At 38.5% G+C, this 27,360-nt stretch overlaps 1 protein-coding gene across 13 annotated transcripts in view; it reads left to right on the top strand.

Moving 5' to 3' along the window:
• The window catches only part of UTRN (utrophin), a 539,750-nt gene that overhangs the window by 166,821 nt on the left and 345,569 nt on the right, over window positions 1–27,360 (top strand). For 12 of the 13 annotated variants that reach the window (XM_057310986.1, XM_048225919.2, XM_048225918.2 and 9 more), the window contains 14 exons: window positions 3,309–3,401; window positions 4,844–4,921; window positions 5,278–5,370; window positions 7,481–7,653; window positions 10,014–10,129; window positions 10,807–10,967; window positions 14,909–15,112; window positions 16,027–16,208; window positions 16,916–17,066; window positions 18,220–18,339; window positions 19,986–20,087; window positions 23,022–23,129; window positions 23,412–23,591; window positions 24,459–24,628. In XM_057310986.1, the coding sequence (XP_057166969.1) occupies window positions 3,309–3,401; window positions 4,844–4,921; window positions 5,278–5,370; window positions 7,481–7,653; window positions 10,014–10,129; window positions 10,807–10,967; window positions 14,909–15,112; window positions 16,027–16,208; window positions 16,916–17,066; window positions 18,220–18,339; window positions 19,986–20,087; window positions 23,022–23,129; window positions 23,412–23,591; window positions 24,459–24,628 (1,931 nt within the window). The remainder of the gene's footprint in view (window positions 1–3,308; window positions 3,402–4,843; window positions 4,922–5,277; window positions 5,371–7,480; window positions 7,654–10,013; window positions 10,130–10,806; window positions 10,968–14,908; window positions 15,113–16,026; window positions 16,209–16,915; window positions 17,067–18,219; window positions 18,340–19,985; window positions 20,088–23,021; window positions 23,130–23,411; window positions 23,592–24,458; window positions 24,629–27,360) is intronic. The other variant, XM_044386397.3, reaches the window with a different exon arrangement.

Genomic DNA, 27,360 nt, shown 5'->3' with positions numbered 1-27,360 from the left:
AGATACTGGCCATGTGTGTGGTGAGTGTGGGTGTGTGTTTCTGTGGAAGCTTTGAACCACAGTTTTGGATTTGTACAAGCCCAGGTACTTTCCTTTACTTTGTCCAGTGAGGAGATTCACAGGCTCTATTTTCCCCTCTTTGGCCATCCTGCAGGTGTAATCCTTCTGAGGATTCTCAATAGGAATATATACTGATAACACCATTACTGGCATGGGGTGGGAGAATGTTAGAGAAAGGGACACAGCACAAAACATGTATTTTATTGATCACCATCAATATTCATCTGAAATTTGGAGATAGATAGATTGTGTTGCTGTTACTGTAAGGTTTTGTTTTATGTTTTTAAAGAAAATAGGACATTTGTTATACTGCATAAATGATTGACTTCTAGAAAGACGGGTCTATGTCTGGGCTGTGTTTGTTTCAACAGAAAGCTCCGCAGGGAGCTTTTCTCAAGGTTTGTTGCTCAGTAAACCAATGAACTGGACAAGAGAGGAAAAGAGTGTCTCTTCTAGAAAAATTAATGCTACTCCTTAATACCGTGTACTTTGCCACGGAGTGACAGTGGAGCTTAGGGAAGAATCTGGTGAGTTTGCTGTTGAATTATGGCTTGTCTCATGGTGCAGACCTACAGCGCAGTGTGGCGTGCTCTAGGCTGTCACGTTCATGGCTTTGGACTGGGCCATATCCCTACCGGTCATCATATTAGTGAATTTGGGACTGAGAAGGGCTTTGTCTATGAACTGACACTAACATGCACTCAGGTTTAGAATCTGCTTTTACCTTCTTGCCTGGGGTGAAGAAGTGCTTTTTTATTTGTCCTTTCAGATATTGTTGAAATTTTATGGCACTTTTATGATAGTAGAAACGCTGAAGTTATGCTCCTGCTATGAATGATAGTATCAACCATTTATTGAACATCTGTCATCTTAGTTTTTAACAGATGAGCAAATAGATGTGGAAGGGCCAAGTAACTTGCCCAGAGTTATATGGCTGGGGAAAGCCTTTTTTGTTAGTGATATCATTGATGGACATTCATAATTGCCATCTGGGCTAATATTTATATTTATATGATATTATGCGGGTTAATGTTATTTATTTTTGAAAATGGATTGTGGATTTGAGAAGACATTATTAGCTGCACTTGTTATCAGCAATTTTTAGAAAGTTATCAGCCATTCTATGTCTAGGTATCCCTTTATTTATTTATTTATTTATTTATTTTTTAAAGATGTTATTTATTTGAGAGAGAGATGAGTGAGAGAGAGCATGAACGGGGATAAAGAGCAGAGGGAAGGGGAGAAGCAGACACTTCCGCTGAGCAGGGAGGCTGATCTCAATCTCAGGACCCTGGGATCATGGCCTGAGCCGAAGGCAGACACTTAACTCACTGAGCCACCCAGGTGCCCCTAGATATCCGTCTTTATTTCTGAACCATGAGCTTTACCTATATTCCTCTTTCTTCATGCTAAGAGCAGAGTTATTCATCTCTCCCTGAAGAGGAATCTGGTTATTTGGTGGCTCGTTCTCTGAAGTGTACATATATTGGCTTTGAGAGGAGAAGGTAAGAGGTAGCAGATAACGAGGGCCACCTTTTCCCTTTGCTTTTACAGATGGCAGGTGGGAAGTCTTTAACGTGCAAGGAGCTCCTCCTTGCTCTGCCTCCCGGAGTATCGCCTCTGGACCCTTGGGCCACATCTTCCACATCATGCAAATCAGTTTGTTATTGTGATCTGTGGAGATAATCCATGTGTCCCCGACACCATCACTGCTCACCAGAATGGCAGCTGGGACTAGAGTAGCAGCTTTGTTTCAGACACAAATAAGTCGTAGTTTATTTATTTTTTTTAATGATTCTGTGGTGAAAACTTTACCATACTTCCCGTCATTTGGAGTATGTAAACTATTGAAAAGCCATGCTAGTCATCATTAGTTGACAATACTTTATATTTAATTAAAGATGTAAAAAATCAGGAGAGGAGGAAAAATGAAAAATGCTGAGTTTTAGGAAACCTCAGAGTGGCTCCCTTCCCCCTCCTCCATGTGAAGCTCACAGTAAAATCATGCTTCATATGACTTTATGTATATATATATTTTAAGATTTGTCTGTTTATTTGAGAGAGAGTTCACACACATGCGTGTGAGCTTGTGTGCGGGGGGGTAGGGAGAGGGAGAGAATTTTCTCTCAAGCAGACCCCCTGAGTGCAGAGCCTGATGCCAGGCTCCATCGCACAGTCTCACGACCCTGAGACCATGAGCTGAGCCAAGAGTTGGAGGCTCAACTGACTGAACCACCCAGGTGCCCCTGTTCATGTTTTTTAAAGTAAAAAGTGAAAAAGATGAAAGTTATCAGCTGATAGAACTAGGACTATTAATCTCTGTGGAGATTTCAGGTTAAAGGGAAATAATGTGATACAACATAATGATGTCACACTACATTGTGCTTTTAGTGGTCTAGACATTTTCACATCATATTATTTATTGGATTTTTAGCCTGTGATGCAGAGGAAGGCTGAGAGGTTAATTTAGGTTTACCAGTTTGTTAATGGTCAAACTGGAATTAAAACTGAAGCTTCCTGGTTTTGTGTGTAGCAGTCATCCTATTGTATACAGGATCTGCCTGTCGGTGGGTGGGATTTTCTGGCATCAGACACAAGGGTATGGTGGTCAATGGAAGTTGGTGCTATTTATCAATCAGGGATGCAAGTTTAGGAATTCTACAGGCGTTGCCATTCAAAATACTGGACTGGTACTGCACTTCGACACGGAGCCCAAAGTGTCATAGTTGTTTGAAATTATAGCTAGAAGTATAGGTGCGGTATTAGAGAGCTGAAATTGTGGACAAAATGACCTGTTCCTGTAATGGAAATGCCGCAAGACTCCATCATACCGTGAATGTAAAATGTAGCAATGGAATGAGAGAATCTACACACTTTTCATGGGCCTCTGCACCCAGGAGATCCGTGCTCATTTATATTTTTTAGTGCCTCTCTTTATCCGTCCTTCTCAGGGGCATATACCATCATCAAGGCAGATGGACATTAACCATAGCTTTGTTTACTCCCTTTGTAAGAAATAATGCAATTTATATAAGAAATAATACAGTTTATATCATTCAGCTTAAAGCATTTGTTATGGATTTCAGAGTTCTCTGTAATTATGTTTCTTTCCATACAAGGCAAAGCTGAATAATCTGCAGCCCATCCAGACTTTTAATTGGAAAAAGATGAAACCACTCATTTATTTGCCACATATGTATGGAATTTCTGCCGCTGAAGAAACTGATAATTTACTTTTTCTTTTATAGAGTGGAAAACCACCCATCAATGATATGTTCACAGACCTCAAAGATGGAAGGAAGCTCCTGGATCTTCTGGAAGGCCTCACAGGAACATCACTGGTGAGAGGAGTCAGCTTTGAGAACCGGGCCAACAGAGTGTCTCTCATCATTATTGACTTAAAGATCCACTGGGGGTACTCACAATGTGAAGGCCCAAATAGAAAACATTTTTAAAAAGTATTTCAATGAATCTTTGATAGAGCAATATTGAGGCTTTATTGAGGGCTCTATTTTTATCAAAGATAAGATTATTTATTATAATTATAGGGAGTCCAGGAGAGAATTACAAAAGAAGAATGGCTATGGAAAGAGGGCATAACATTTTGAATAGTAGAAAACACATTTTTGCTTTTTAGAAGATGTTAGTTTTAGAAAACACATGTAAATGTTATTTAATAAATGTCTTAAGGAGTTGTTAAAAGCTATGGCCTTTATTTTTACTCAGTTTTTCAGTATTATCTTTGTTTCTTCATCAAACCCAACTCTTACTTTACATGCAAGTTACTTTATACTCCCACAGAAATAACTCTGCTAATGAAGAGGATGCATTTTATGGGTACAAACTTTAACACTAGAGGTAGAATTACTGTAAAAGGTATAGAGAAAGGCACTCCTGAAGATGAATTCCTTTCTTGCCAAAGTGTGAGGTGTTATAGTCTGCCTTTTGCCTTCCAGATGGTGGGTAAGGTACCTGTTGGAGAGGCTGATCCCTCCCTCAGATAAGATTCCGTGGCCAGTGAGGCAGAAAGAAGCCTCCCAGATCACCTTGCCCCAGACGGCTATTCCTGCCTTCGCAGTGGGCCCTTGTAATGGTACCTGGAACCTGGGATAGTGCCTCTGAATCCTCCCAGCTCTGTGCGCACTGGTGCAGTGTGAGGGTGACATGACTTCTCAGTCTTCCTATGTCCAGCCGAGCATTGGTTCCCAAACTTGTCTGCACATTAGAATCACCAGGGAAATCTTTTAGAAATTCCGAACCCCATGGGGCGCCTGGGTGGCTCAGTTGTTAAGCATCTGCCTTCGGCTCAGGGCGTGATCCCGGTATTCTGGGATCAAGCCCCGCATCAGGCTCCTCCGCTGGGAGCCTGCTTCTTGCTCTCCCACTCCCCCTGCTTGTGTTCCCTCTCTCGCTGGCTGTCTCTCTCTCCATGAAAGAGAGAAAGGAAGGAAGGAAGGAAGGAAGGAAGGAAGGAAGGAAGGAAGGAAGGAAGGAAGGAAGAAATTCCAAACACCTGCTACAGCCCAGATCCATTAAGTCATAATCTTTGAGGGTAGGGTTGGTACACAGGCTTGGTATTTTTTGAAGGCCAGTGTTCAGGCAAGTGAGAGAACTACTATCTCAAGATGTTAGTGGGGTAATTTGCATTGTCACCTCTAGCCTCCGTGGTGGCCTGAGAAGCCAGCCAGCGCTCCTGGCGAAGAGGGGCTCTGCATGCTCAGCTGCTCTGTGTGTTGGCAATGTGGAGAGTCTGTCTCATTCGATGTCATGTTTTGTTTTCTAGCCAAAGGAACGTGGCTCCACGAGGGTCCATGCTTTAAATAACGTCAACAGAGTGCTGCAGGTTTTACATCAGAACAATGTAAGTTTGCAGTGTGACTTTCGGGGTTCTTTGGTGCGATCAGGATTATTTATTGTCACACTGGCCATCTGTTCTGTGATTGTCATCAACTGATTTTTGGAAACATTTTTCTTACAATAAGTATTGAACCTTTTCTGTGAGTGAGGGAATAGTCATGCTTTTTCTGATTACTTTATTGATCTAGTTGTATAAATAACACATTTTTGAGATTTAGGTATACCTGATTCTCTAAAAGGAAATTTCTCTTATCATTCGCTTATATTGCTGTCCAAAGGTGCTTAACCAAAAATCCTGGCTTCTGGGGCAAAATTGTCGTAAGACGGTTTTTATGTTTGTTTTTGTTTTTCTCGTCATAGGTGGATTTAGTGAATATAGGAGGAACTGACATCGTAGATGGAAATCACAAATTGACTTTGGGATTACTTTGGAACATCATTTTGCACTGGCAGGTGGGGAAATTGTCAATTACTTCTTAATAGAAATTGACAATGGATCATTTGTGTGTTAGTTTCTTAGGGCTCTCATCACAAAGTACCACAGCCTGTGTGGCTTCAACAAGAGAAATTTGTTTTCTCCCAGTTCTGGAGGCTAGAAATCTGAGATGAACGTGTTAGCGAGGTTGGTTTCCTCTGAGGCCTCTCTCCTTGGCTTGCAGATCACTGCCCTCCTCCTGTGTCCTCATGGTACTCCTTCTTTCTGTGTGTCTTTGTCCTGATCTCCTCTTCTTCCAGTCATAATGGGGTAGGGCCCATCCATATGATCTCATCTTACCTTCTTGAGAGACCCTATTTCCAAGTACATTTACATTAGCTGGTAAATGTATTTTTCTTCAAGAATTTTGGGGGGCACAGTTCAACTCATAGTAATTTGGAATGAAAGAGTCTGACAAACAGCTGTCTTCTCCTGGCATAGGAAAAAAAAAGTATCTTTTTTTAAATGTTAAATTTTAAAAAGTTGACATCATTTCAGATTTATAAAAAAAGTTGCAAAAATAGCTTAAAGAATTCCTGGATATCTTTCACTCAGATTCCCCAAATGCTGACAGTTACTATCTGTATTTCTGTGTTTTTTCTCTCTTTTTCTCTTTGCCTAAATACTTCAATGTGTATTTTGTAAAAACAAACCTTTTTCCTAAAGTAAGAAATTCTCTTATATAACTAGAATATAATGTTAATATCATAGTATACATGTACAATATATAATACAGTGCTAATATTGTAAGCATATGATAATTATATTATACACTAAAATAATATATAATTATTAAAATCAGGAAGATAATATAAAAACAATACAATTATGTAATCTACACATCTTATGGAGATTTTGTCAATTGCCCCAGTAATCCCCTTTATAAAGAAAAAAAAATACAAAATCATGCATTACATTTATTTGTCACATCTCTTTAGTCCTCTTTAATCTGGAATAGTTTTTTGAGTCCTTCCTTGTATTTCATGATAGTGATCTTTTTGAAAAGTACTGGACAGTTATTTTGTCGAATGTCCCTCCATGTGGATTTGGCTGGTATTTTTTCATGATTAGATCCGGGTTATTCATTTTTTCCGCACAGGGGCCACAGAAGTGATGTTGAGTTCTTAGTATACTTTCCATTAGTTTTCCTTCTGGCAGTGTAAACTTTCATTGTTTGGGTTAAGGTGTCTCCCTGGAATGTGACTGCCCTTTGTTATTAAAAAGTAGCTTGTGGGGCTATACTTGGAGAACATAAATATTCAGTTACTTATCAAACTTTTTCCCATCAGGTTTCAGATCCATTCATAGTTCTTACTTGATCAGTATTGTGATGCTTGGCAAATAGTGATTTTCCAATTTCATTATTCCTTCTACATTTATTTGTTGTCTTTCTACTTATAAGGAAGAGCTTTCCCTTGTCTCTTGTTTATCTACCTATTCCTCCATCCTTTCATTTATATATCACTGTTCACTCCTGGATTTTTACTTATTTGATAGGTCAAGAATCTTTCACTACCATTATTTATTTTGCAAGCAAACCCCCTTAAGTTGGCTCTTGTGTCTCTTTCATATGTCCACATCATTCTTCGAACACTTCCTTATAATATATGTACTACTTTAGAATAATATAAAATATTAGTTCTGTATTATAATTGTTATTACCATCATGAAATGTACTTCATTCTTTGATTTTGTGGTTAGTCAAAACTTCTTCCTTTCTTGTTTTTGTAGAAAATAAAAATTGTTTTCCTCTTATTAAAAGGTGTTTGTTAAGTGTATGGTATTAAAATATTACTTTGTGGCTATGGAAGTGATATTCAGTGTCACCAAACCTGATCTAAATACTGCTAAGATGTAGAAAATACCATAATGCATAAAGGGGAGGTAAAAAACACCTCTAATTCCTAGTACCGTAAAATAATTACTGTTAAAAACACATTTATCTTTCCAGTGTTTAAGGGAAATTTTTGAGATAAAATGAATACCAATTACCTGATCCATAATGGTGAATTAATGTAATATTCCTTATTCAAGGACTTGATTCCAGCAACTATTTTAAGTTACAGGCAGCATGGTTTTTTTGAACAGGTAAAAGATGTCATGAAAGATGTCATGTCAGACCTGCAACAGACAAACAGTGAGAAGATCCTACTGAGCTGGGTGCGCCAGTCTGCTAGGCCATACAGCCAGGTCAACGTCCTCAACTTCACCACCAGCTGGACAGATGGACTTGCCTTTAATGCTGTGCTCCACCGACATAAGTGAGATATGACCCTACTTAGATGTGGGCCTTACAGATTTGTATCTCCTCTCTGTCTCTCCCTTACTATTCCTCCCTAAAGCCTCTTCCCCTCTACCACCAATCTCCTCTCTGCACATGCTTAAACATTAAGAAAAGAAACATTATGCAAGAAAATACCCATTGAGTCTTCATTTCTGTAGGACTCAAATGCCATACTGCAATGTCCTTGGTTTCTTCTACATATTTATAAGTTTAAAAAATGTAAAATAATTCACATAGTTCAGTCCCACTCATTCAGCACTAACCAGTAATATATACAATGAATTGTGTTAAGTTTTCATTTTCATACTGAAAGGGAAACTCTATAAATTCATTGCAGTCTCAATTAAATAAGGACAATTGATTTTTTTCATAAAACATGTAATTTATAAAAGACTAAAGGCCCAAGAATAGCCAGTACACTCCTGAAGAAGAACCGGATTAGAGTACCTCCCAAACAGAAATAAAATTAGTTATGAAGCTGTATTTATTAAGACTATGTATATAGTACTATAAATAAATACATGAATTTAATAATGGTCTGAATAATGTGAAATTGCAAACGTTTGACTGTTTTGACATATAAGAAGGGCAGTTTCATATAGTTCAGCCTAACAGAATAAAGAACTCAGAAATAGCTCCATCCTCCTATACACCTGAGCCGATGTTGTAGGTGAGCAGATGAATGGATAGTATGGGACAACTGGTTACCCTTATGTGAATAAATAAATTGCATCCTTACCTCACCATACCCAAAAGTAATTCCAGATGCATCAAGGATTTAAATGTGAAAGGCAAAATTTATTTTATGTTTTATTGCTATTGTAAATTATTTATTGTTTCAAGCTCTGTTTCCTGTATGTTTTTTGCTGATATGTAGAAAATGCAATTGACTTTTCTACCTCTTAGATCTTGAAATTTGTTAAATTTTTACAAATTTTACAAAAATGTTTCTGCAAATTGGGTGTTTCTGTAGGGTGGGTTTTTTTTTTTTTTTTTTGACTATCCATGAATCATAATAGTTTCTTCTCTTTTCTTCTCTTCCCCCCTCATTTGTGCCTTGTCCTTCAATACAATATTGATTTGAATTAGTGACAGTGAGTAGAATGTTTTGTTCTACATAATGAAGGGAGTGGTTTCAACATTTTACCACAAGATTGATATATTTTGTAGCTTTTTTCATATACTTTTTATCTACTTAAAGATCTCCCACACCCAAGTGTCTTCCACTTCTCCTTTATCAGTTTAAGAGGATTGGCCTCTCTTTCTAGCTGGTTTAGAGATGTTACCAAAGAACTTGAATTTTAGCCAAAGCTTTTCCCCAGCTATTACTTAATTAATTTAGCAAGCATTTATGGAGTGCCTTCAATGTGGTAGGTATGGGGCATATAGCAGAGAACAAAACAAGCAAAAATCCCAGTCCTTCTGGAATTTCCATTCAAGTAGAAGAAGGAAGACAATTAAAAAAATGATAATGTAGGTCATATAGCATTTAGAAATGGTAAACATGCTGAAGGAAACTAAATCAGCAAGAGGGGAGGAGGGACCTGGCATTTGGGAAGTCAATTGGTGCAGTGTCACCAGTAGGAGTGATAGGAGATGAAGTCAGAGGAGGAACTGGGTATGGGAATAGGGCAGGCAAAGCCCAGAAGTTGAGTGGGTCTAAGATGCAAGAACAGATAGAGTACAAAGAAAATGATCAACTTTTGGGTAAGAACAACAATAGTGTACAATTTGTTGGATTAAAAGAAAATCGAGATAGAAAGAAAATACTGGACAGTGGTAGTATGGAGGGGGATGATTGGTGAAAAATTCTCTCAGGGTTTTGTTGCAGGGTATCCCGTGAGCAGATCAAAGCTGGATTTTCTATTCTGCTAATCTTGGTCTTTCAGTTGAAGAATTTAGTCCATTAACATTGATTGTGATAATTGATGTATTTAGGTTCATTTTTACCTCTTATTTTAAGGTTCTCATTTCTTTTAACTTTTCGGTATCTTTTTTCTTTGTTGTCTTATATGGATAGGTTCTTCTTCCCTTTTTTTCCTTTACTACTTGGGAAATACTGTATACCATTTCTAATCTTTTTGTGGTTATTTCATAAATTTTAATAGGCATCTTTAACCAACACAAGAAACTTAGAATGTTTTACCTATTGTTTTCATATTGTAAATTACTTTAAAATATATATTTGACAAGCCTTTGGGATATAAAAGATAAAAATTTCTTCATTTAAACTCACAAGTAAAATAATCTAAAACTGAAATGTATTAAATTATAGCAGTGCCTACTTTTGTCCATATATTTCATTTTCATTCAGTTTTATTTACATTGTAATTTCAGACCTGATCTCTTCAGCTGGGATAGAGTTGTCAAAATGTCCCCAATTGAGAGACTTGAACATGCCTTCAGCAAAGCTCAAACTTATTTGGGAATTGAAAAGCTGTTAGATCCTGAAGGTATTATTCAGTGTTTAATTTCAACATTGATTTTGCTGTACAATTTGAATACTTGAAAAATAGTTTTTTCCCCCTTTTTAAAAGGAGTAATGAATTATGGATTTTTTTTTTTTTGAAGTATGGTGCAAGCCATTTCATTGCAGATTAGTTATTAGTACTGTTATACTTAATTCGTAGGATACTTCGGGAGGAAATTTAATTACATCATTGGAGAATGGTTACTTGATACTCACATAATATTTAAGGTTTAGGAAAATGTAATTATTAGAGAAACAATTCAGTATTTGGCTTATTTAATTACAGTGCATTTTTATATGATCTTCTTGCATATGATGTGAAAACTAGTTAACAGATATTGCAGAGTTGAATTCTAGACTTATTTTCATATTATAAGTAGAGTCTGTGTCATCTTAAATGGTAGCTTATCTGAACATTTTGGGGAAGTTTTTAGGGAAGATTTTTAAGAAATAGGCTACTGAACAAAATAAATAATCTTCTTTGCTTTTGTCTCATCTATTATTATATGAAATAGAAATTTACTGAGCTCTGGTATTGCAAAGATTATATACTGGTATTGTTTATGGGTTCTAAGGGTAGTTATTTTATAGCTAATATTGAGCAATTCACATATTTTGGACATCTAATTTAAGCTGCTTCTTATTTTCTTCCACTTTTAGATGTTGCTGTTCAGCTTCCTGACAAGAAATCCATAATTATGTATTTAACATCTTTGTTTGAGGTGCTTCCTCAGCAAGTCACTCTAGATGCCATCCGGGAAGTAGAGACACTCCCAAGGAAATATAAGAAAGAATGTGAAGAAGGAGAGATTAGTCTACAGGTACAGGTCAATTTTTATTAAAAAGTTTGACTTGCCATATTTGTTTTCTCTTAGGTACTAGATTAGAACACTTTCAGAGGATTCTTTTCTTGACTGAGAACATCTTGGGTTCTCAGCTTACATAGGCATAAGAAGTTCAGTTTATCAGTTAGCGTGCTGTCATCCGTCACCTGCATGTAATGGAAAACCGGAGCGCAACTGATTTTATTGAGAAGGAACAGACATTATTTTACACAATGAGGCTGAAGTTAGAGTCCAGTGCTGTGAGCACGCTGCTGCACGATAGGCTTAAGAACCTACATTTTCCCACCATCTGTTCATTTTATCTTTGTTGTCATGTGCTGAAAATGGTTTTCCCACATCAGCATAGTTTGTTCTAAGTACTAATCTTTCTTTTTTCTTTTCTTTTTTGCCACCGAAAATAAGATTTTTATCATTATATTCTCCCAAGGGCTATCAAAATATACACTTTATTTCCCCTTTCATTTAGGAGGAGTAATTGACAATAGGCTACTAGGTGAGTTTTTCATTTAAGGGCTTCCAGTGGTTTTATTCACCAGGATATAAATGTATATTTTGGGGGAGATATAAAGTCATGAATTTTTCTTCCTGTCTGAATTATCCTTCCTTCTTGAATTATCCTGTCTTGAATCAATCCATGTTTTCTTATTCTGTTTTAGTCTAAACAGTTCTCTTAATTCATAAAGTGAGAGAATCTTAACAGTTGGTTGAGACCTTTTCAAAAGTCATTTGGTCCAACGTGTTAGCCAACTCAGCAACCAGGGGATATACATGGATTTTAAAATGATATGAAATACATTTTAGAGAGACAGAGAACATGGGCTTGGAAGCTTAAAGTTCATTCCTGTTACTATTTGTTTTGAGTTGCTTACTTTCCTTTCAACCACAATTTTAGCTGAAAAATCTGGATAAAACCACCTGCTTATAAAGGTAAGTCATAGCATCTACACTGATCTTGATAGACATTCAATAGGCAGCAGCTATCATTGCTATAACTTTTCCTTCTAAATTTGTTTTGACATTGCCATTTATCCTCATTTAAGAAGTTCCTTTTTAAAAAACTGTTAGTGAATTCTCATATAATGACAATGGTCTTGAATTGGCGTAACACTTGTTTTTCATTCTCCAAGGCTCAGAGAACTTACTTTTCAGATTTTCTTTGGGTAGTAGTATTAATCCTTTTATGTTCTCCATTTCAAAAAAATAGCATGATTTACAGAAAAAGAAAATAACTTATTGAAGGAAAGAGGGCAAGAGATGGGCCAGATTCTGAACCCAGGGCTCTTTAGTAGTTTTGAAAATCATTGAGGAAAAGCCCTAATGTTTTTTTTTTTTTTTAAAGATTTTATTTATTTATTTGACAGAGATAGAGACAGCCAGCGAGAGAGGGAACACAAGCAGGGAGAGTGGGAGAGGAAGAAGCAGGCTCCCAGCGGAGGAGCCCGATGTGGGACTCGATCCCAGAACGCCGGGATCACGCCCTGAGCCGAGGGCAGACGCTTAACGACTGCACCACTCAGGCGCCCCAATCCCTAATGTTTTATAACTGACTTAAAAGAACGCAGAGAAGCATTTGTTTCGAGTAGCTTAGCTGTCCTTCATTAATGATGCCCCCTGCTAATTGGCTCAGATAATCTTCTGAGTTGCCTTTTGGTTTTAAAATCATTTCTTTATTGGATCAGGCTTCCTTTTGTTAGAAAGATGGTATATTTTACTTTGTACGGTTAAGGCCATTTTAAAAAGGAAGGAAATTTCATTTGCCTTTCGTGATGTGTAGATAAAATAATAATTTCTGTTTGGTTCTCAGGATTACATGATAGGAATTGCAGAAGCCATTTGCTGTTTGATTAAGAGCAAGTGTATTAACATTAAACTCATCATTTTCATGCTTTCATTAGTGCTGTAGAGGCTGAATTAAATTAACTGAAGAAATAAAATGTGGTCAAGTCTTAATCATCTGCTCTTTGACAGAGTTCGCCTCCTGCTATTTTCTAGCGAACACTGATAGGCTGCCTTCCTCTTTGGGCTCTTCCTACAAACATATGCTGTAGAGATTACGTCGTCAGCAAATAATTCTTGCATTTCTCTGTAAATCAAACTTTCAGTTGAAAGTCTCTCTTGTTTCAATTAATACCTTCTGAACATTTGCCGGTAAATAATGCCTTCCACCTCACCCCTCATGGATCCTAAGGCCCATCTAAGTGACTGTTGCCTGGTCACTAACTGTCCTTGTGCTCAGATATCCTCACTGTAGTCTAGAAGTTTGATTCTAACTGATATCCAGGGTTATTTTGTCTCCACAGTTTCAGGATTTTAGGTCCAGAACTTACCTCATTTTCCCTTCTCTGCCTTTGGCCCCATCTGTGCCTTAATTAGCCTGGGTTTCATCTGTGTTCTCCCTGATTAACTCCTGCGTATGGTTTACTGTGTCTGTTTGATTCTTCCGCCAAAATGTTTGTGGTGTGTGTTTTCTTTCTGTTCCAGCCTTCATGCTGATTAAAGGCCTCATCTTCTCTTTTAGTTTACAAGGCCCAGACTACCTCTGCAGTTCATCTCAGGCCACTGCACTGTAGTCATGGTGGACATTGTCTTCTCCTTCCCTAAGACTTTGCTCATGTGGGTTCCTGTCTATGAAATGCTCCGCCACCTACTATTTGTATGGCGAGCTTCCTGTCTTTTCTGTTTCCATGGGATTTTTTCAAAGAAGTCTTCCCTGAAAACCATCTCCATACACACACACACACACACACACACACACACAAGTCTGCACACACTGTTTCTTGCTGTCACAGTATTTTTGTAAACTGTGTTAAGAATTTTAAATTGTTTCTTAAGAGTATTGGGAAAACAATGAAAGATTTTAAGTAGGGATGTCTTGTGATGTGATTATGTTTTCCAAAGCTCCTTCTGCTCCTCTGTGACAAGTGGATTGTGGAGGTGGGAGCATGGGTGACAGTGGTGAGCAGCTGCTAGAAAAGTGAATTTGTCAATAGAAAGGTTATTGGTGACATTGTTCAAAGCCTTTTGAGGTGAGTGGTAAGGACCAAAACTGATCTGGAGTAAAAGGGAATGTTATCCAACTGTAGGTGCTAAATACATGAGCATTTCATATATTGTTCTCTGCAAGTTTTTGTATGTTTGAAACACATACGAATTGTGGATGAGAGGTAATAAAGTGGAGACAGGCTGCACGTGAATTTTAAAGAAGTGTTGCTCCAAACAGGAACCCATATGTGACCGAGATCGTTGATTTGGTTATAAGATTTTAAAGTATATGTGAAAATACTCCATTGCTTAGAAAGAGCTTGAGATAATTTTATCGCACAGGTCCTTAAAAAAAGGCCAGCAAGTGACCTCGAGAGCAGTTGCCTCAAAAAATACCATCGGCACACCAGCCTGGATGTCTGACTATGTTTCAGTGTCTAAAATGCGATGAAAATGCAATGTAGTAAAACAGGGGGTCAAAGCAGAGTTCCAGTCTCTATTTTTCTTTAAATTATATCCATCCTTCAAGGCCCAACATGTTCCAGATTCACTCCAAAATTTTCCTGTTTTAGCCCTTAGTGAACTCAAATAGCATCCCTTATTGGATCCATGGAATTTATAACTTTGCTAATAGCCATTTTATTTTTGTTCCAAAGTGATTCATGTGAGTTATTTATCTCTCTCCAAGTGTATTAGAATTTCCGTGAGTACAGAATCCAGGAGTGCATTCCACTTTTGTGCTCTTTGCCTTCCTTGCACATTTAATAAATGCCTCCTGCCTAGTTCATGGCGTTGCGTGCCCAGCTCTTGAGAATTGGATGAATGCCGAGGTCATGGTGGAACCTCCCTTAAGGTTCTCCATACAGTGTGTGTTTGTTGAACGCCTTCTCGTTTTCATGATGCTTGTGGGTGTTTTCTTGGGGTGGTTCTTCTAGAGCTCAGCGCTGGAGGAGGAGCATGGGGGTCCCGGAGCTGAAACCCCGAGCACTGTCACCGAGGTTGACATGGATCTGGACAGCTATCAGATAGCGCTGGAGGAAGTGCTCACCTGGTTGCTTTCCGCCGAGGACACGTTCCAGGAGCAGGATGACATTTCTGATGATGTAGAAGAAGTCAAAGACCAGTTTGCCACCCATGAAGTAAGTAATCTGTAGCTGATGAGAGGATATACCCACCATGGTGTCTGCGCCCCAGTCAGGGGCTCTACCCCGATGTGTGTTGTCTACTGACTTCTCCACAGGGAGGTCATGGCCTATGTTAGGCCTTGTGATATTTAAATAGGGCTTTGTTATAAAATGGCTGTGGGTGATTAGCTGTGCATTGGAATTGGATTTCAGGTTTTAATCTTATCATGACTTGTATATTCTGTGGAGCCACTGACAAAAATTAATGTGTCGTACTGCTTCTTTCTGAAGTTACAGTTATAGTGTTATATTTAAAACACAGCATGGCTAATCAATACACCAAATCGTTAGGCTCTGAGTGCTCCCTAGAAAGTGACTGTTTGCATTTATTGGATCATGAAGCAAATGTCATATCCAGTGTTCCTGCATAATTTTATAAAATGAAAATATCCTATTGTTTTGAGAATATGTATATATCGTGTTGTATTTGATTATACGGAGATTTCCTTTGATTAAGTAGGTTTTTTTTGGTGTGTTGGGATATTAATTGACAGGTTTTATTTGCTATTTTGATTTGAAAATAATAGAAACGGTAATATTCCTTAAGCAGTTCCTCTTGGGTGAGCATGGTGTTTTATTTATTCTATTTTCTCATAATCCCATGTTCACAATTGGTAGCATGATCAGCATTTATTTAAAAACAGCTGGTATTATCAGATGTAACACTGTCCTCTTTGATCTGTTCCCCTTTTTACTTCGGCCAGCTGCTTATTTCCTATAGTCAGAGCTTAAACAATTGGATCAAGGTCTACTTTATTTATGCTCTACATGGCTGCGTTTTTCTGCAGCACTGATATTAGGCACTAACAGTTTATTAAGATTTTTTCTTCCATGAGCAGCCCACAAATCATAATGATGTACCTTTCTAGGCTTTTATGATGGAGCTGACGGCCCACCAGAGCAGCGTGGGGAGCGTCCTGCAGGCGGGAAACCGGCTGCTAACACGAGGAACTCTGTCAGATGAAGAGGAATTTGAGATTCAGGAACAAATGACCCTGCTAAATGCTAGATGGGAGGCACTTAGGGTGGATAGTATGGACAGACAGTCCCGGTGAGTGGAAGCAAAAAAATCAACACTTTATTCCATCGACTGCGCTACCCAGTTTAGCTTAGTAAGAGAGCCTGCATGTCTGCAAAGACAAGATGATTTCAGAACTTGCCTTGTAAAATTTGCACCTTCCTTTTTGTAGTGTTGGCATTTTGTGTGATCTTTGTTTCCTCTTTGATATATTAACCGAATGAGTGGGTAAGGTTGGAACACAGAAATTAGCAGAAAAGGAGAAGACTTTCATATAGACGGTTATCTCTTCACACTATGAAAATCGGCTAGCCATGAACTCTATCTGAAGACAGGACTATGTAGTCTTTATCTACAATTTCATCTGGTAACATTTTTTTAGAGCAGCCCCCCCCCCCCATGGTTCATTTTATTTCATGTATTGTGTATTAAGGAGCAAGCGGCATTCCATTGCAATTTCCACCTATTTAATAAGCAGGAATTCCGGATTGAAGAAACAATGATTCTGATATGAATAGAGGGGGCTGTGATTTGCATCCTTTGACTCCCATTTAATTGACTCCATTTAGGAAAAAAGTAAAAGTGTTTTTTTCTTGTTTCTATGTTTAAAGACTAAATGGTACTTTCAATGGTTAGGCCAGACTGCATTCCCTTGCCCCTTGTCTTTGGTGCCTGGAGCATGTGTTTGCCTTTGCAAAGGGAAAAGGGAGTGGGGCTGATGTGTGTTTGTCCCTGGACAGGCTGCACGACGTGTTGATGGAGCTACAAAAGAAGCAGTTGCAGCAGCTCTCGGCCTGGTTAACGCTCACAGAAGAACGCATTCAGAAGATGGAAACTTGCCCCCTGGATGATGATTTAAAATCCCTACAAAAGCTGCTAGAAGACCATAAAGTAAATCTGGCTCATATTTCTTTTATACCTTATCAAATATGAAAAGGCAGCACTTAGCCTTCTAAGGGCTGGTGGCTTCTGTCATTCGTGCAGAGATGGGACACTTCTTCAGTGTTCTCTTTTATTCAGTGTCTGTTAGGGTGGAGTTCGTGGGGCTGTTACTTTTCTAAAACCCGGGATGACAGTGCAGATAAAATTTTACGTAAGTATGTGTAGTTTTCTTAGGAAAGTACTTAGTGAACGTTCATAAGGCTTTTCAGGGTTTTTGTTTGGACCCGTAAGTGGTTAAAGTCCCTAGTGTATTGGCATTAATGCAGGGGGTGGGCAAAGAGGCAACTCCTCAGATTTATCTCTACCTCATCCTTTAACGCGAGCTGTGTTTCTTCTGTGGTATAGGAGAGTGTCCGGCACTACATGAGGAATCGAAATTTGGTAGACAATATAATTTGGTCACACATTTAGAAGATAACTTTTCATAGTCAAGGAAGGGAAGAGTAAAATAGCCTCTCTGCAAATTGTTTGAAGAGTTTTGTTTTTCAGTGGATTATCTAGATAACTGATAAATAAAACTTAGGGATACATTAAACACGACTCACGAGGCATTTGACAACACTGTTGGTAGCATTTAAATAAATTGCCTATATACAAAAATTTTATGGCCTGTCATGCTTGGAGCCATGGAAAAGGGGAGAATGGAAGTTGTGCGTCTATCCTGAATTGCTTTCCTGGGTAGCTCATCTGAATAGCTTCTGACTTTCAGATACCATCCTACTTACCTCTCCCCTTGCATTATGCTTCACTAAAATGATCTGACTCTGTATGGTTTTTTTTGTCTTTTTTATCTTAATTTCTATTATATTCACTCAAGCCATCTATTCCACTTTTTTTTTTCCCGGAACTTATAATAAATGAGCGATGATATCTCATTTGCGATCTGTTGTGGCACTGCATTTTTCAACCTGCTTTGGTTCGTAATGAAATGTAAAAATGTATAAGGGACTTGTTCATTAGTAGAACACTTAGGTTAATGATGGGAAATTTAAACACGATGCTTCATTAAGTGTCCTTAATTACTATCGACAGCTGAGTGGATTTTAAATAGGTAAATTTGAAGAGAGTAGAAATAACGGTGTATCTTAATCTTTTTCCCTAGCGTTTGCAAAATGATCTTGAGGCTGAACAGGTGAAGGTAAATTCACTAACGCACATGGTGGTGATTGTTGATGAAAACAGTGGTGAGAGCGCTACTGCGGTCCTTGAAGATCAGTTACAGGTATGGACCCTGGAGATGGGCTACTTGCAAGGACCCTGTGGTCTGAAACCCTGCTATGGCACCCCCCTATTCTTCAGGTCCTGTCTCACTGTTCATTAGGGGACTACCCTAACCTTTAGTCTGTGCTTCCCAGTTGGGGTTTCCCAGCTTCTGGGTTTACAACAGTACTTCAGTATCTTTCCTTCCCTGCCCTCAGGCTGGATGGGCAAGGCTGCTTGTGGTCCCCAGCTTCCTCCTGCAAAATGAAATCTAGATTGGAAAGCACAGGAATTGATCTTGACAAGTACTATACAGACCGACTTCTTGCTCAGAATCACTTGAGGACTTTGTTAAAATGTAGATTCCCGGGCTCCACACAGACCTGAAGCCCTGGGAGTGGGGCCAGTATGTGTTTGAGAATTTCAGCTGTGTAGGGTTAAATATCCCTGCGGCTTTGGTAGATCAACGCGTGAGTTTCAACAACAGTTTTGGGAACCCCAATAAATTGCTGCTTTTTGTGCAAAGGCTATAGTGTATCTGACAAGTGTTTAATAAGAGATTTATTAGTATTGTATTTGAACAGAATTTGGATTACCTGATATGATGTCACCAAATGATTTTCAGTCACTTTCAGACTATAATCTTATATGAAATTCTTTTTCTTTTATAACATTTAAAGTTAGCCAGTGGTTCTGAGCCTTTTTGCTATAGCAGTACTTAGTTATTAGAGTAACCTAAGAGCTAGGCATTCATGTCTTACCTATTTAACAGTGAGGAGACTGAGATTCATTCAGAAAGTTCATGGGATGCCACTGAGATTTAAGTAGGCAAATTTTCACACCAAGACTGAAGACCTGTCTTTTGGCTCTGATTTCATGTTCTACAAAGCTTATTCTGATATTAAATATTGAAGTAGTATAATATGAATTAAATAATTCCTTGCACATGTAAGTAACGTAGAAATTAAATGTAGCATTTGTTCATCATTATTTATAAAATGGTAATAAAATAATTAGTTGGGAAAGTCATCATGAGTAATGATTTTTAAACAACCAAATTTATTTATTTAGCATTGCTAATACTCCTAAGATTCTATTCCTGATTTTTATGTAATATAAACAGAAAGAATCAATTAAGCATTTTTTTTTAATCTTACAGAAACTCAAAACAGTTTTTGTAAGGTTAATTTTTTTTTTTTTTTTGTAATTTTGGTATTCCATATGGAAATTTTCTTGGCATGTAAAAGGTGGTTAATTGATGCAATGAATTTTTTGAAAAGATAATTACAGCCTGAAAAATTTGAAGCACAAAAGGGTAGATATGTATGCTCTCTTCTGAAGATATGTGTAAAAATGTCAAATTGTCATATAAAAACCACTGATATGGAAAGAGCAGGAATTTGGAGTCAAAAGTTAAAGAATAGAGTTCTAGCTGTACCACTTTCTAGCTATGTAATATGCAACAGTTAAATTCTATGGAAATTAGTTTTTCTCATCTATAGATTTATAGGATTCATCTGTATTATTTTAAAGCAATTTTTATTAAAAATATTTTTCATAAATTGCTACTCTGTAGTAAAGGGCAATGGATGTCATGAATTTCTTTAAGGATCATTATAACTATCTTTTAAGGTTCTGTTGACAAAGGACGGTTTCTTCCTTTACTAGAAACTTGGTGAACGTTGGACAGCAGTGTGCCGTTGGACTGAGGAACGTTGGAATAGGTTACAAGAAATCAATATATTGTGGCAGGAATTATTGGAAGAACAGGTATGAAACTGTTATCCATAATGGGCAAGACAGATAGTGAAAAGTAACCTATCTTTAATGATGGCATTACGATAAACTTGTCTTAACTTTCCTTTGAAAGGAAATTACACAATGTTTATTATTTTCAAAATCAGATTTCTATGCATTTTATAACTGATCAGGTAGCCTATTCATAGAAATCACATTATATGGCTTCATTGTAGTAACACTTAATTTGATGTGTTAATTACTTAGAATGTTAGTAGTTAGACATTCTGCTTTCATGATTATGATTTTTTATTGTATTTGTGTTGGGTATTGAGTTTGAACTGGTATCAACATTATAGTGCCTAGCAAATTTAACTCAGTAAGTAATGCATAAATGAGTCCACTCAATGCTTTGTGAATTTTAAATCACCATTTTTCTTGATTTTTAACCAGAATAACTACTGAAATTAATAAGAAAATATTATTTAGCAACACCATTAATTTAATACTGGGTTAATACTGTATTGTTTCCAATAAAGATTACTACAGCAAATGAGACTTTCAGTCAGAGTGGTGGCCCTTTGCCCACCCTCCATCATTCCAGAAGAGCAACCATCAAAACAGAATAAAAATAAGCAAAACTTTTCTCCCAAAATGTCAAACATTTGTGGTTTTAGAAAATAAACAGATACTTTTTTCCCACATTTCAGTGTCCATTTAGATTCTAATGCATTTCATTTCCATCCACAAAAAACAACTATATTCTTTTCAAGGGATAAAAACAAGTGTAGGATGTTTTGTGGTTTACTAAATATGGTAGCAGAGAGAACATCTAAAAAGTAAGTTGTAAAATTTGTCCCAGTATAAATTGTTAATCACTACCTCCTGCCCCCAGTCTTTGGACAGAATTTTCTTATTAAGAATCCTTTGATGGATCTTATTCTGACTTCTGAAATATTTACATTTCACTTTATAAATGTTTATATTTACTTGGACCCTTGTATTCAGGTCAAGGAGTCACAGAGAGTAATTAAATTTTACTTCAGTAATGACAGTAGGAGACATTGATTGCTAGAGAAAACCAGTGTTACTCCTCTACTAAGTAAAATAATTTAAAATTTGGAAATACTTTTAATTTGGTAATTAAAAAATATTTTAAAAATAGGGAATGACTAGTATTTCGGCCGTTTTTATTACGTTAGATTTAAAACTAACCTTTGAATGGCTTTCTGTTAGTGTTAGGCATGGAGAGTCTTGTTAAGATGTAGAATTGGAGCCAACATTGGTACTTAATATATAGCTAACTTGCTTTTGCGTGGAATGAGACTAAATAAACTGAATCTGAATTAAAAAAATCTTTCAAGAGACTATCTTTCACTTGGTCGCAGAACCTTTACGACAGTTAGAAATGGGCTCTGAGAATTAGTTCCAAACTTGTGCAGGATAGGCCAAGTTTAAGTGTGGCATGCAGGTCTCCAACCTACCTTTCCAACTTCAGTTTTCCCTCCGTCCATCTATGTACCCGGGTTCAAACCCTGAATTCCCAGTTTGTAGCCCATTCCTAGACTGTCAGTGCCATGAGACTAGTGCTGGTTCTTTTTCACGGTTCTATTCCCAACGCACGGCACATTGTAACTTCCTCATGGTTTGTGTTATTGTTTTGTTTTCGTGTTTTTGAAAGAGTGAACGTATTCAGTTTGTTTTCTAGCCTCTGTTTTCATTTAAGATGGGGTATCTGCTATGGAATGTCTTTTTACCAGTTTTTTTCATTTTTGAGTTCTCCTCTTCCTCAAGGAACATGAAGTCATCTATAAACTACCTCATCATCCCCCACTACCCTAAAACTGGAAGTCATTTCTTCTTTGGATTTGCCATGATATTTAATGTGTGTGTGTGTGTGTGTGTGTATTTAATTACCAAATTAAAATAGAGTGCAGACACCATTATGTAATATTATATTTTTTATTACATAAATATATATTGTTATATATTACAAATATAAAATAAACTATTATAGATATATTTTTTATGGCGTCTGCACTTTCTTTTGCCATAGGTTATTTATGTGCATATTTTACGACCTTTACTATACTGAGGACAGGATCCCTGTTTGCCATTTAATTTCTTAATATTCACCTTTTTCTCTTTGGGGGGGAATATAGAAGCAAGGAATAACTATTAAACTGATAAATAAAATAGTTGGGGAAAGAATTGATCCTGCTGCGAACACAGAACCCAGATTTTCTCCTCCAACTATATAGAAAAGAGCTTCTGTGGCAGATACTATATTTTGGGAAGAATTATTCCAATGTAGCCATTGGGTTTTCCACCCCTCTTTCAAGTTTATCTTTCTACATTACTAAACATCTTCTGCATGTTGGCCAATGAGGTTTAAACATCTTTGTGTTGGCTTTGGACTATCCTTAAACTTTCTCTTTGAATCACAATTGCTGTTGAACTTGGAGCATTAGTGTGGTTTTCCTGAATGATGCTGTGGAAAACCGTTGGCTTTGGGGTGTGGGTCTTTGATCTGATTCTCTCATTAACTAACCAAGTGATCTTGAACATAGAATGGCTGATCTCTCTTTCCTCCCTGAAATGAGGGGCTGGGACAGGACAGTTCCCAAGCTTCCTCCTTCCTCTAGAGAGTTATAATGTGATTCTTTTGGAGACTTGGATAGTTGTTGTATTTAGCCTTTTAGATCCACCTACCACCCTGAGAGTTTAATTACCCAGGTGTGGGGCTAATGTCAGGTCGATCTGTTGCAAATCTGAGAAGGATACTATCTTAAACAAAGATGTATTTCTAGGCCATTCATGCCTCAAGCTTGGGTGTTTGAAGTCCTTCCTAGCCTAGGTAAGAGTGAAGCCTCAGTTAGCATAAAAGTTAGAGATTTGGGAACTTGATTGAATTGAATTACCAAATGATTCTCCAAATATATTTCTAACTTTTGCTATTACTTGTAGTGCTTGTTGAAAGCTTGGCTAACTGAAAAAGAAGAGGCTTTAAATAAAGTCCAGACAAGCAACTTCAAAGACCAAAAGGAACTAAGTGTCAGCATTCGACGGCTGGCTGTAAGTGTTGTCAATGTCGACATCTGTCTTGTAAGCCTGTGATGTTTTAGTGTTTCATATCGTTGGCTAATGCAGTTTAGTGAATACAGATTATGACTCATTACCTGACACTAGAGTGCTGCCGTGTAATGATCTAGAACCAGGAATCTTATGTTTTAGCATTAGTGAACTGCATAGCAAGTAAATTTTACTATGAAGTGTATGTTGACATTTCCTGACTGGGGAGCAGGAATATTGAGTCCTTTTAAGAGGGAGTCATCTAATAAATATTTGAAATACTAGATTTTGAAGGAAGACATGGAAATGAAACGTCAAGCATTGGATCAGCTAAGTGAGATTGGCCAGGATGTGGGTCAATTACTTGATAATCCCAAGGCATCTAAGAAGATCAACAGTGACTCAGAGGAACTAACTCAGAGATGGGATTCTTTGGTTCAGAGACTAGAAGATTCCTCCAACCAGGTACCTTTTGCTTTGGATTGTATGTTGTGCCGTGAAGTAGAAATTAAATGTTCAGGTTAGTTTTAGTTTTTATGCGGTAAAAGAATAGTAGGTAAACTGCAAACTAAAAAGCAGATTCCTTACGCCTAGCTTACCATAAAATTGAGAAATTGACATGTCAAAAATCTTTACTTTTCTGAAGTAAAATTTAATAGATCTTCAAAAAAACTTATTAATATCCAGTAATTTAACTCTTAGTAAACTGATAACGTTTAGATATGAATCCATTAAATCATCTTTAAATCTTAAATAATCTCATTAATTTAAAAAATATATATTAGTGAATTGATTGAAAATACAGCTTTGGTTTGTACATGGATGTTTGTAGCAGTGTTATTTACAATAGCACAAAAGTGCAACAGCCCAAATGTCCCATCAACAGATGGATGGATGAACAAGTGTGGTCTATCCATTCAATGGAATATTATCTGGTGGCTAACGCCATGAAGTGCTGACACACGCTACAATGTGAATGAACCTTGAAAATACTATGCTAAGCACAAGAAGCCGGTCACAAGATTCAATGCACTGTCATTCTATCTCTGTGACATATCCAAAATAGGCAAATCCGTAGAGATAATAGATTAGTAGTCACCAGGGGTGGATGGGGGAGAGAGGATGGGGAGTGGCAGACTATTAATGGGTACGGAGTTTCTTTTGGGGAAATGACAAAACTTCTGCAATGAGAGAGCGGGGTGGTAGCACAACTCTGAACATACTGGTCACCACTGAGCTGTTACCGTTGAAGGGAGGACGGTATGGCCTGTGAATTAGAGCTCAATAAAGCGGTGACGAAACATTCAAACATCTGGCTGATTTATCCTTCAGGTGACTCAGGCGGTGGCAAAGCTGGGGATGTCCCAGATCCCTCAGAAGGATCTTTTGGAGACTGTTCGTGTACGAGAACAAGTAACTACGAAAAGGTTGAAGCAAGAACTGCCCCCTCCTCCTCCCCCGAAGAAGAGACAGATTCCCGGGGATCTTGAGGCTAAGAAAAAGTGAGAACAGATAGAGTTTTCCAAACACAGTACCACCCATCATGGATTTTTGTACTAATCACTAATCCTATGCACATCCAGATGTAATTATTGTTATGGAAATTCAGTTGCCAAACCTCTCACTAGCCCTGAGTTTTCTGAGTGTTCTCCTCCACACGGGCTAAGCACCCGAGGGTCTCAGGTGATTTTATTTATCCTGTGTTCAATCTGGAAAACTGTGTGGCGAACCCTTCCTTCTTCCTTTCCGCTGTCTGCTTCGGGAGGATCCTTGTTTGTTCCTTCTTCCACTGTGAGAACCCTGGCAGTTTTGCTTTTGATAGCTCTCCTGATTCTTTGTGCCTCTCTTTCCTCTTCTTGCCATTCAGAAATACTAAATGCAGGAAAGTCATTCCTTTGTAACTCCCTTTTTCCTCTCATTCTTTTTTCACGTTTTCTTTCTTCCTTTGTTAATTCCTTTGTCAGATTCATGGACACATTCTTTATGTTTGGCTTAAAGATCCAGTCTTTGACAGAAAACGTCTTTTTTTGGTCTTACTGATTCAGAGGAAACGCAGGCTCTTTAGAAAAGGACTAATCACAGCTGATATAACTTGGGCATTTACTAATGGCAGCTACTCTGCGGAGCTGGGCTGTGTGACACCCCGGTAATGTGCCTCACCCGTGCTCTAGCAGCCAAGCTGTAAATCAGCGCTTCTCTTCTGTCCCTTTTACGGGAGAATCCCAGTGCTTGGATAAATGGGCAATTATTTTGGGCCTGAATAAAAATGATACGATTTCCCCAATGTAGCTTCTGTTAGACGAAGCGGGATTCAATTTTACCGGATGATTTTCATTTTGATAATCGGGCTGCGTTTGTGCCTCCCGCCAGCATCTCCCTGCAGGGCCAGACCGCCTCCGAGGAGCAGGGGGCAGCTGCGGAGCCTTGGCTTTTGGAGCGAGCCAAGGCAGCACAGAAGAAGATGCTGCTGATGTTAACACTGCCATACAGCTCTTCTTCCCTGAGTGTTTATTTTCTGCCAGGTAGATCTGGTAGTGGGTCTCGCCAGCGCTGACTTGGTGCATTTGGAAGCAGGTTGTAAAAGACTAAGGGTGCAGAACTATGAAATCTACAACATGAGCATGTTGTTGAGAGAGTGCAGTCTGCTGGAGGAAACAGAATCCTGTACCAAAGGTGACCTAAACAATGAGGTCATTGATTCGCTCCCATTACAAGAAGTCCAGAGACACGGCATGTTGATGGGGTGGTGGGGCTCAGCACCCTGCCACCCTGCCTGTCCAAGTATGTGCCTTTCACCATCATGCTTGTCCTCTCGTGGTCCCGAGATCCTGCTGTACCACTGGGCATACAGCCTTGTATAACCTGATATATGTAGGAAGGGCAGTTTTTCCTTATCTTTTTTTTTTTTTTGTTTAAATCAGGGAGAAAGGCCTTGCCTAGAAGACATTGGTTACCTTCCCCCGTGGTCTCACTGGCCAGGATTCAGTCACTTGCCCCACCCTGGGTGCCTGGGACGTTGAGACTGTTTGGCTTTTTTGGTCTAACTGTGTTCCGGGGGAGTTGGACAGCACAGAGAAGTGTGGGGAGGGGTGTGTCTGTTGGTTGGGCACCCAGGTGTGAGTACCACACTCTTCTAGTCCATGATTTGACTGATGCAGAAATTCCTTCAGTTAATTCTTAGACAAGCAGAAGCTTGTGTATGTCCAGTTCATTATGTCAGAAGGCAGTGAGGTCTCGTTATTAGAAAGATTATTTTTATGGGCAGCCAAGTCCGCCCCCTTCATGTCTCCCCTTGTGTACTGGTTCTGTTTTCGGGGACGATGTAGAGTCCCAGCAGTCCTCTTCAGTGTGGGGCCTCGTCGGTATGGGAGGGGGTTTCACACTCCCATTGCTGTTGGCCTACAGTGGAGAGTATCCTTAACCACTCCGAGTGTGACCTGCCTTCGAGACCCTTTAATACCTTCAGTCTGCTGTAGAAACCACTATTAGCTTGTCTCAAAAATGGGCTGTCTGAGCAGATGTGAGCTCAGTACAGTTTAGAATACCTGCTTCAGAAATGGCAGTTTATGTCCCCCTCTTTGTCTTTCCTTGGTACTGCTGGTGGCTGTCTTTACCAGGGGGAGGGATGGAGGCACAATTCTTTCTGGTAATGGAGATCTCTGTTAATTTTCCGCTCTGTAAAAACCAAATATTCATAATTCACCAGAAACACTTTAAGCTGTTACTCAAAAAGAATCAGACAAGCTGTGCTTACCTTAAAGTACCTAAAAATCCTCAGCAGCTGTGTTGAGAGGCCGTGTGGGTAGAGGCCTGGTGAGGAGGACCCACCGAGCTCCACCATCTATAGCTTTGTGGCCTGGGGCAGTTATTTAAAACCTCCCTGAGCCCCATTTTTCCAGCATTAAAAGGGCTAATAATAGTCTAGGCCTCTCAGGGTTGTTGTGAGGATAACTTGAGTTAATAATACACGCAGAACACTTAGCAAAGGGCTGGGTACGTGGCCGACAATCAGTGAGTGTTCCCCTCTTGCCCCTCCTCATGGTGGTTTCCACAGGCCTTCTCGAGTTTGTCCACTCTTTTCCTTCCCATCGTCACATCTCTGCTCTGGCTCCCGGGACCACCACAGCTGCTATCCTTTGGTCTTGCCTCTCTTCTTTCTGCACGGTGAACACTATGTGATGAACACAATCATGCCAGTGCTTTCAAGCCTTCACTGGCTCTCTGTTGCCCTTCA

This window comes from Ursus arctos, unplaced genomic scaffold (genome assembly GCF_023065955.2).
Source record: "Ursus arctos isolate Adak ecotype North America unplaced genomic scaffold, UrsArc2.0 scaffold_13, whole genome shotgun sequence".
Lineage (NCBI taxonomy): Eukaryota > Metazoa > Chordata > Mammalia > Carnivora > Ursidae > Ursus > Ursus arctos.
Note: the sequence above shows the minus strand (reverse complement) of the source record. Positions and strands in the feature narration are given on the sequence as shown.